Source organism: Apium graveolens, chromosome 7 (assembly GCF_009905375.1).
Source record: "Apium graveolens cultivar Ventura chromosome 7, ASM990537v1, whole genome shotgun sequence".
NCBI lineage: Eukaryota > Viridiplantae > Streptophyta > Magnoliopsida > Apiales > Apiaceae > Apium > Apium graveolens.
The window spans coordinates 256731516-256741861 of record NC_133653.1 but is presented as its reverse complement, the minus strand read 5'-3'; the positions used below and the strand labels follow the sequence as shown (position 1 = coordinate 256741861).

General features: G+C 37.0%; 1 protein-coding gene across 1 annotated transcript; it reads right to left on the bottom strand.

Annotated features, from left to right (window-relative positions):
• Positions 1-901: 901 nt before the first annotated feature.
• On the bottom strand, positions 902-4140 carry LOC141673006 (uncharacterized). The gene is made up of 2 exons (XM_074479738.1): positions 1674-4140; positions 902-1584 (listed from the first exon to the last, which is right to left on the bottom strand). Exons 1-2 carry the CDS (start codon positions 4033-4035, stop codon positions 1193-1195), a joined length of 2754 nt encoding a protein of 917 aa, XP_074335839.1. The 5' UTR covers positions 4036-4140; the 3' UTR covers positions 902-1192.
• Positions 4141-10346: the final 6206 nt, after the last annotated feature.

Genomic DNA, 10346 nt, shown 5'->3' with positions numbered 1-10346 from the left:
AAACTCGTGTTCGGCTCGTGTTCGGCTCGGTTCGACTCGACTCGATTTTGTTCGATAAAAGCTCGTGTTCGGCTCGTTCGTTAACTAGCTCGAGCTCGAACACAGGTTTTTGTTCGTTAAGAAAGCTCGGCTCGGCTCGGCTCGGCTCGTCAGAAAAAAAATTAAAGCTCGGCTTGGTTCGACCAAAACTCGGATCGGCTCGGTTCGTGAACAGTTCTAGATACGGGAATATTATTTAAAAAATTCATATAAAAAGTCTTACAATAGCTGCACACGGTTACAATAGATGCACACAGTCAAGTACAGTGTCCAGATATCAACATGATCGACTCATGTTGCTGCATTAATTGAAGATAAGACAATTCTTACTTCCATGTTAGATTTAAAGTTCCATTTTACTCCTAGGCTTTGAATGCTCCAGCACATTGGATTGCTAAGAAAGCTCTCTTCCTTTAGATTGGACTAGATGCCCTCCGTGTGATCTTTCCTCCTTAGTGAGGTGTGATATGTTATAATGTTAGTGTTTCTGGGTTGGTTTTTCCAACCCTTTAACCTGTCAAAAAGAAATGATATCTTGGTAATTGCTGTAAAAACACCATATCATTAGAGGGCACTCGTGTCGACCCAGGGGTACTTTCTTGATTTCTAATCTAATGTTTTCTCATGTTCGCTTTCTCATGTTTTCAGTTATACCCATCTTTCAGAAATGGATTCATGCTGTGTTTTGTGCCCTCTTCTGGTCTTCCCGGTGTTATTTTGGTCACTACTTCATCATGTGGTATTTAGGTTGTTTTTGGTAGTTAGGTTTTCAAGATGGTTAGATTACTTGAGCTAGAAACTTGACAAAATGGCTTAATTATGTAGTTTAGAGCAACCCCTAGATGTTTTGTTTGAGTGGTGGAGAAATAAACTAACTTTACTTGCATAGTTTCTTACATGAACACAGGTCCAATCTCGACCTGTTTCACTTTGATCATCCAGAGCCTTACCACACATGCAAGGCACGACCTATATCTAGCTTATGAGTATATCTTTACCCTGCAAACTATTTAATTTACTTGTTCTTATCTACACAATTTATACAGGAAAGATCAATTGAATTTCAAGTGAGAAGTACACAATCGGTGTAAAGCCTGTCTAGACAAAAAAATTTGACAGTGCATATTTCACGTGAAAGGGACTAGGAGAGAGATCAGTGCAATGAATGAAAACATCTGGGGTCAAGCAGTTGGCCTAAAGTAATCTTATGGAATGAAGTTTTCAGGAGTTGCCTTCGTTTCGATAGCTGAAGAGAGACTTGTCTAGATGTTGGTCGACATTGTGGAATAAGATGCAAACATGCCAATGCAATCTTCATAACACAGGCCATTTCTTCAGCCAAGTGATTTTTCGGGGCTGGCAGACGCTGATCCACAACATCCTTGATCAGTATTTCATGAACACTTGACTGCAAAGTCGACGATGTTGAGGTTGATAACGATGAAACAAGATCACCTGGATGCTGCCCCATAATCACTTCCATTGCCAAAACTCCAAAGCTATAAACATCACATTTCTCATCGACATTCATTGTGTAAGCAAGTTCTGCAAGCACTCATATGATCAATTTTAGATAGTTGAGCAATTTGATAAATAAACGTTCAGAGTTGGATAAAATACGATAATATACGTACCAGGAGCAGAATACCCGTAAGTGCCTGCAAATGATGTCCAGTTAGATGAATTAGGCTTCAAAAATTTAGCTGTGCCAAAATCAGAGATATGAGCCACACAATCTGAGTCCAATAGAATATTTTTGCTTGACAAATCGCGGTGTATAATGGAAGGCTTGCAATCATGATGCATATAGGACAATGCGCTAGCTACATCTTTAATGACATTTAGCCGCTGACTCCAATCAAAATTTGCGGCGTTTTTCTCTTTGCTCAATATATTTGCAAGGCTCCCCCTTTCCAAGAACTCGTAAATAAGAAAACACTGCTGTGGTTTGGAACAAAATCCGTAAAGCTTTACAATGTTACGATGCTTAATCGAAGTCAAGGTGCGGATTTCATTTGTGAAACCCTTCAGATCAGGCAACACCTCATCTTCTGGTGCATGGAGTCTCTTGATAGCCCAATCCTGGCCACTTGGCAAATGTGCTTTATAAACAGTCCCAGAGCCTCCTGTCCCAATGCAGTTCTCTACATTAAAATTGTCAGTGGCTCTTACTATCTCTTCATATACGATCTTTGAGTCATAGCTCCATATAGTGAACATATTGCTGTCCTCAATAGTTTGCTTAGCTTTTATGTTCCAGGCTCTGCGACTGAGGTAATACACGATCAATGCAGAGATATACAAAAGAACTGGAACAGCCAGCAAAGAAAGCAATATCAATATGAAAAGCTTTCTGTGTTGTTGCTGCTTTCTGTCATCACTTTGTATGCCGGGGCATTTGTCTAAGGCAATTATATTGCCACACAGCCCTTTGTTGTTTTTCAGTGCAGCTACTGGAGCTTCTCGGAAGGCTTTCGTGTTAGGAATAGGACCTTCAAGTTGGTTGTAGGATATATCTAGAGATATTAAACTTTGCATTAGCTCAAAAGTTGATTTAATAGAACCATTGAGCATGTTATGCGAAATATTCAATGTCTCTAAGCTTTTTAGTCCTCCAAGCACTTTTGGCACCTCACCGGTAAGCAAATTCCAACTGAGATCAAGATATTGGAGAGACTGTAGATTCCCAATTGCAGAAGGAATGCGTCCCCCTATGTTATTCTTGCTTAAATTCAAATTTAATAAGTATCTGCACATTCCTAGGCTTTCTGGAATCAAGCCACTTAGATTATTATTTCCCAAATTAAGATTTGCTAGAGTTGGGAGTTTAACGACAATGTCTGAAGGTATATCACCAGAAAGCCTGTTATCATGCAATAGAAGCTCAAGCAGTGAAGTTAAATTTGCTAAACTGTTTGGAATTCCCCCATCCAAATGGTTCAACGAGAGGTCGAGTTCAACTAGTAGAGTAGCCTTTCCTAGCTCAGGTGGTATCTGTCCCGACATATTATTATCGGATATCCTTAAGCTAGTCAGGTTTTTGCAGAGCCCCCAATTTGAAGATACCTTGCCATATAACTTATTGTGACTCAAATCAACATAATTTAAGTGTGGGTACACACCAAAAGCTTCAGATATATCGCCTGTTAGTTGGTTCCCATCAAGCCTAAGCCTAGACAAGCTAGTACAATTTTTCAAGCTTCTTGGAACAGGACCTGTGAATCGATTGCTTGGTACAGTGAACTTTTCAAGTAAACCACCACTGCAGATATTGTCTGGTAAATGACCGGTGAGAAAGTTGTCACTCATACGGAAATTTACTAGACGTGTGAGGTTATTAAATTCTAGTGGCAGAGTACCGGTGAGATTATTACTCGACAATCTCAGATAGGCAAGGTTCTTAAGTTTTCCTAGCTCAGATGGAATTGAACCGGACAAAGAGTTCAAATGTAGGAACAAACTGTCGAGCATTGTCAAATTTCCAAGAGTTGGAGGAATTTGTCCAGAAAGATGGTTTTCATAGAGCTGTATAACTCTGAGATTTTGTAAATCTCCAATAGAATCTGGAATTTGACCACTAAGAGAATTTTTTGCCATTTCAAGATACATAAGATACTTCAGTCTTCCTATTTCGGGTGGTATTGTCCCATATATCGAATTGTTGAACAAGTCAATCTTCATAAGAGTAGGTAAATAAGAAAAATTCAGATCATGAAGGTTACCTCTTAAACCATAACTAGTAAGGCTAATGCGTATAACATTTCCGCCTTTGCTGCAAATAATCCCAGTCCAGTTATTGCATGGACTACTCCCTGTCCACGACGACACGACAGATTGGCTCCGCCCGTCGAAGCTTGCTTTCCAAGCTAAAAGAGCCTTAGCCTGCTCAGTCACTGGAGGAATACCAGCAGAAGCATTGAGTTGTGAAGTACATGCAAGAAGGAAAAAGTTGATGAATGGTAGGATAAATGAGAGTTTGTTATTGCTAAGAGGCATTCTTTTAGGTAAGTTACAATAAACAATACCAGAAAATATAAAAAGATTTAGGTGGGAACTCAAGGAAAATAAAGTAGAGGAGAAAAGAAAAGAAAATGTGAAGTGATAGATGATCATTTTCTTGTGCTAGACTCTATTTTAAGTCTTGTAGTTGAGGCCACACAATGTGACAGACAATTACAAAGTACTATGAATGAGGAAAAATTTGTTTGATTCTTGGGAGATCTGTGGTGGACAAGTCAGAAAAAAGCTGCTGGCTTATTTAGAGTCAATTATTTGAATTTGTTTTCTACATGTACATGGAAATTAACAAGCAGAAGCAATAATATCTAGAATTTATGAGAAATGAAGCAAGTCGACCTCATTTTTCAAATTTATTTAATCTAACAAACTGAGAGATCTGGAGGTGCTTGCCAAAACAATCATAGTCAATGGACCCCCCCCCCCCCCTCAGAGATGGCAGAACAAAAAATGAATCAGAAGACTTGGTAAAAAAAAGATTTACAACGGGTCAAAAGGAAGACCTACATAAGACAAGTCAATGGAGGAGTATGTACATGCGAACTTTGTATAGGTAGGAGTGCAGGACCTTAAAAATACAAATGAACAAAAGAAATTTAGATCTCTTTAATCTTGATTCCAAAACCCTCTCTGTTCTGATGCATACCCCAGACCTGCAGAAGTGTGCACAGCTAAAAATCAAGAAGAATGCCTTAGAGGACCTTAGCCAAAATCAGTTTCGTTGTCCAAATACAAATCAGTTCCGTTGTCCTAACAAATTTTAGTCAAAATTCGGGTTCTCTTTTCCATTTATTTATATAGATATATATAAAATAGTTCGAATTTTTATGAAAAGTATTGAGAAGTTCAAATTTTTATGATAAGTATTGAGAAACCGACCCGTTTTATAGTTGGAATCATCCTGGATAAACCAATAAAATAAGTAGAATATGTTCATCTTAATAATTTTGGACATGACAGGAACAAAATTTGTGGGCAGGCCTGTCTTGGATGGAATAGTTACACTGACATGATTTAGTTTTACACAGATTCTTTTAGTTGGGTAATGTTGAAAGTTGAAAACTTTACTGTATTTCATATGAGAGATATATTTGCCTACTTTTTTCCTAGAATTACTTTAAGACCCCTCTAGTTTCATTTTTTGTCTTCTTTACTAATATGTTTAGTTTTAAATCTCAGAGAAAGCGTGTTAAAATTTGGTAAATGGTGGACATCATCAGTAAGACTTGAGAGTGTGATCATGTCTTACAATTACACCACATTTCCGGTCAGTAACATTTGACAGGAAGCTTGGTCATGATTCAGTGTTCAAGTCCTAGGATAATCTTTCGGCAAACTTCAAAGTTAAATGATCATTCCACTCAGTTTTCAGGGCAGCTTGTTATCATACAAATTTCGAAATGACATAAATCAACAAAATGTATACATGCAGGAAACAAAATATATAGCAGCTTGAAATAGATAAATTAACCTGCAAAGAACAGGTTAGCAGAAATTACAAGATGGCTTCGAAATGAGCCCCTCAATGTTCAAAGTTCTTCTAGACGGAGCTTACATACTTAACATTTAACATTTTATCATCATTCATGTAACACATCATGAACTAAATAAATTTGCTGTATTATCTATGTGATTTGCAGAAAATTCGACTGGATTTCTGTAAGATAGTCTTTTGGAGTCTTCTTTAGAGAAATAATCATGAATTCATTTGTCTGGGATATGGTAGATCACTTAAATCCAAGATATAATTGACTGATTCGGAACAATTTACGAAAATCGTATAACCAAAAGACGATACGAACTGATCCAGTAAATTAGTTTAGGTGTCCAGTTGTATGGCATCTAACAATTGGCCTAGTGTAATATTCAGAAAATAATCCAGAGGTTTCTCTTGCTTCCTTTGATGAAGTTGAACTTCCTTCATGTTAGGCCGATACTTTGGTTCTGGATGTATGCATGAGATTGGATATCCTAAAGATCCAGCAAAGGATGACCAATTCACTCAATTCAACTCAACTCAAACTCATCAACAAGCATAGTGGGGAACTGAGGAGTGTTAACTTAAGTGATCACACAACACTTTAGATACTGAGTGTAATGAAATATAACACGAATGTGGGTGAAAGTATTTCTTGGATTATAATCTTCTTTTGAAAATGTTTGGCTTAAGTTGAACAAGTAAATATAAATTTGTAGATATAAATTATCTGACAATAAACACACAGAACAATTTATCAAAAACTCACTTTATTATATTAACCAAGTTTGTTTTGCTACAAATCTGTACTACAAATCTGTATTCTTAGAAATAAGAACTCAGCTACAAATCTTGAGAGAGGATACAAGATTTTTCTAGATCTGTTTGTTGCATCTAAACTTGGTACCCATGCATGTTTTATAGACCAACAACACGAAATTACAAAACTTGTACTAAAATGTATTAACACGGTTTCTAAAGCTATATTGTCTATTTCCTTTTCTGGTATTAGCAAATCTGTGCAGAATCTTGTAGGTACGTGACCATCCTTTGTCCAGTAAATCTTGGCCCTTGCAACTGTATTCTTTAAACTGCTTTTGTAGTGTTTCCAATTCAGTGAATGAATTGTTTGTTTACTGATAATCTTGAATCTTGAACTTGTCTGTATTCTGAATTTGAGAGAGTTTGTCGAAATCTCTTTTTGTTCAGTAGAGAAGTGACATATCGATAAGTAAAACGACTTTTCGATATCATGAGTTCTCTACATGTATATTTGACTTGTCGAGTTCTCTAATTCTCTACAAGTAGAATGACTTGTCGACATCTCCAGTTCTCTACATGGGCTTTTAACTTGTAGACATCTTGAGTTCTCTACATGAAAACTTTGACTTGTCGATATCTTTGAGATCTTTACATGAATAAATGACTTGTCGATATCTCTGAGATCTCTACATGAAGAAATGACTTGTCGATATCTCTGAGATCTCTACATGAAGAAATAACTTGTCGATATCTCTGAGATCGCTACATGAAGAAATGACTTGTCGATATCTCCTGGGATTTCTCTACAAGCCATTTTAGAATTCTCGACAGACTTCTCGATATCCTTTGATCTGTGATTTGTCGATATTTGACTCAGAACATTTTTCCTAGAACAACATTATTCAAATCCAAGTTGCTACACTTCTCTTTGAGGCATGATCAGGATTTGATCTTCTTCCAAAGTTTATTTCTTAGCTTGAAAGGTTGTTCACAGAAAAATCCTCCAGTCTAGTCTACTACACATTTTTACAGACTCAAAGAATACAATTACAAAATACAAATATAGATTATCATGCAACTTATCCTTATGACTGTCAATATGACTTAGTCTTGTTATGTACATGCATGTCTTGCGCACAATCTCCCCCAATTTGTGAGAAGATTGCTTATCACAAATCCATGCATGATAACAAGACTAACCCCAAGCTAAGATCAATTATAATAAGATTGACAGATTGACAAAATACAATTTTTAAACAACTTTCAGTTTCAACAGTACATAGTTACAAAGCTTAGGTAAATTTTGCATACCCGTGTTCTTTTCTAATGAAGTCCTTGAATTTGACTAGTACTTCAAGTTCTTCAATAATCGTAGTCCCTCTTAGAGTTTCCGCTAGTTTGAGCCATAGTTCTAATGAGTAACTGTTGAAAAGATGAATTCTGAATCTTGAAACTCTGTCAGCCTTAATATTCAGAAAATATCCATCTTTAGAAACTCTGCTCAATCCGTTTGTCTTAAGTTCATTTGATCTTTGTTCAAACATCTCAATTTATTTAGCATATTTTTTTTCTCTTTCCTCCCTCTCAGCCTTTTCCCTTGCATGCCTAATATTCCTTTCTCTCAACCTTTCAATCAATACAGCCTTTTCCTCATCCTTGTACTTGAATCCCTAGCATTCATCAAACTAATCACTTTCTTCAATTCTGCAGTTGAAAGTGTCTCAATTACTTCTATTTTCAGCAAAATGAAAGTGTCATATTTGTAGTAAATTCTGACTTCTCCCAGAGAGACAACACAAACTTTGACTATCTCATCAGCTAATTGTTGGTGATAATCATCATCTTTAATGTTCTTAGAAAATGGTAGAAAGTCATCATAATAAAGCAGTTCCAGATAACACCAGCATCGGCTTGAATTTCTTTTGTTTTTGTTCCTGCTGTCTTGAAGTGAGATCTAGATGGAGGTTTGAATGAAGGTGATTTAGATATTTTCTTGAGTGGGGTTTGGCTAGCAGTTATAGGTATTTTGAGTAGGGAATGAGCAGTTGGCTTGTATAGGTACTTAGTCTTTGAGGTTTGGATAGAATGAGTGTTTGTTTGGCTAGATTTAGGGGTTTAAGTTGGTAAAGTTTTTGATACTTGGGCTTCTTGGATAGTTTGTTTCTCTTCTCCTCCTTCTCCATCCTTTCTCATTTTCTTTCCATCATCCCTGCCTTTCTTATCCTCCTTCCCTTTCTTCTTATCATCTACTTTGCTACCAACTGCCTTGCTAGACTGACTTGGATTTGAGCCAGAAGATTTGTGTTCATCCTTCTTCTGCTCATCATCATTCAAGTCATCTTTTTCATTAATTTAAGCTCTTGGAAACATAGATTCTGCATTCTTCAAATACTTGCTCAGAATCTTGATCATTTGCTCATCTTCCAATATTTTGATTTTCTTAGTCTTCAAATCAGTTTCTAATGACATTGTCAGCCTCAAGTTTCCCGTGATACAGTGCTTTGGAATTTGGAAATATTTGCACCTTTTGGCAGTTGGACAGATGTAGGTCACTCCCTTGCTTGGTTGAAGGTAAGCTTCTGGAAATACAGCTATTTGACCCTTTTTGAGCTTTGTAAGCAAGAGAGTGTCCTCTGGAATCACCTTGTTTACCTTGTTGATAAAGATATCCAATTCAGATGCTCTTCTTGATTGAAAATAAGCTAAAGACACATGCATGCATATGTCTACACATGAGTCATTTACATTAACAACTATCCTCCTCTCCTTGAAGTTTCCCTTAATCTCCATCACCACCCTCAGGAAATTTATGTTTATATCCAAAGCCTTCTTTAATATAAAGTGATTGTTGTTTAGATAGATTCTGAGGGCTTTTAGAAGTTCATCAAATTTATTTTCAAGATAAGGTCCCTTAGCTGCCTTCATGAGTTTGTTCATACCAACATCATCTTTATTTTGAATAATAGCTTAGCTGTATTTTAGATGAGACTTCATCTCCCCCTTAGGCTAGATAGCAGGCATAGTAGGTGGAGGTAGAGGGATTTGGGTCCTTATAGCTTGAGGTGTTTCCTGAAGGGGTATCTTCAAAGCACCCATAATAGCTCCCAAAGACACTGGGGTCTCCATTCATAGATATTTTTTGGAGTCTGTCAAGGTCTTGATATCCTGTTGTTGACTGCTGACTAGAGAAGTGAGTTGTGTGACTTGAGTTGAGAGAGAGATGTTGGAGGCTTGAAGATCTGTGATCTGAGCTTGGAGATTCTGTATTTGAAGGTTGGTAGATGTGGAGGGTATAGATTATGAACTTGATGCATAAAAGGAACCAAAAGAATTCTGAATAACATTTTTGATCTCCTCAATAACCAAAGCTGATGGTTCATATCTAGCCTTGTACAATTAATCTAACTTGACCTTGAAGTCATTATTATGAGTTATTTGCTTTTGGATCACTTCATGCAAGGCTATGAAAGATTCCTTCAGTTTTGTAATACTTTCTTCAACTAGTGCAAGAGAGAGAGCTTGAAGCTTATCTGAAAACTTGTTGAACTTTGACTTCATGACTGAGAAAGTAGGCATCAATTCATCAATCCTTTTATTTGCAATCTGCTTGACTTTAGCTTGATGTTTGTCTAGAGTGTCTTCCACAGCTCTTCCAATATGATGAAAGGCCTTTAGTTGAGCTTTATATACTTCAATTATGGCATTATAAACCTCTTGAGGAGTGAGGACCTTGGCATTGCTTCCCAGAATGGTGATATATTCATCTCTAAATTTAGCCAATACCCCATCCATATTCACTGTGAAGTCTTTTGACAATCATGCATCCATATTACCATTCGCTTCATCTTCAATCTTCTCTTGTTGCTCTTCAACATCCTCCTTATATGAGATCAGAATGGTTTGATAGTCCTGGTTAGACATGTCAGTGGTAAGAAGTTGTTGGGTTATGTTGGCTAGGCCTGTAAGCTGATCAACCAAAAGATCATTGGTTGTGGTAAATTGGGCTTGAACATCTTGCAGCCATTGAGAAATGAGGTGTTCAGGTTGGTGT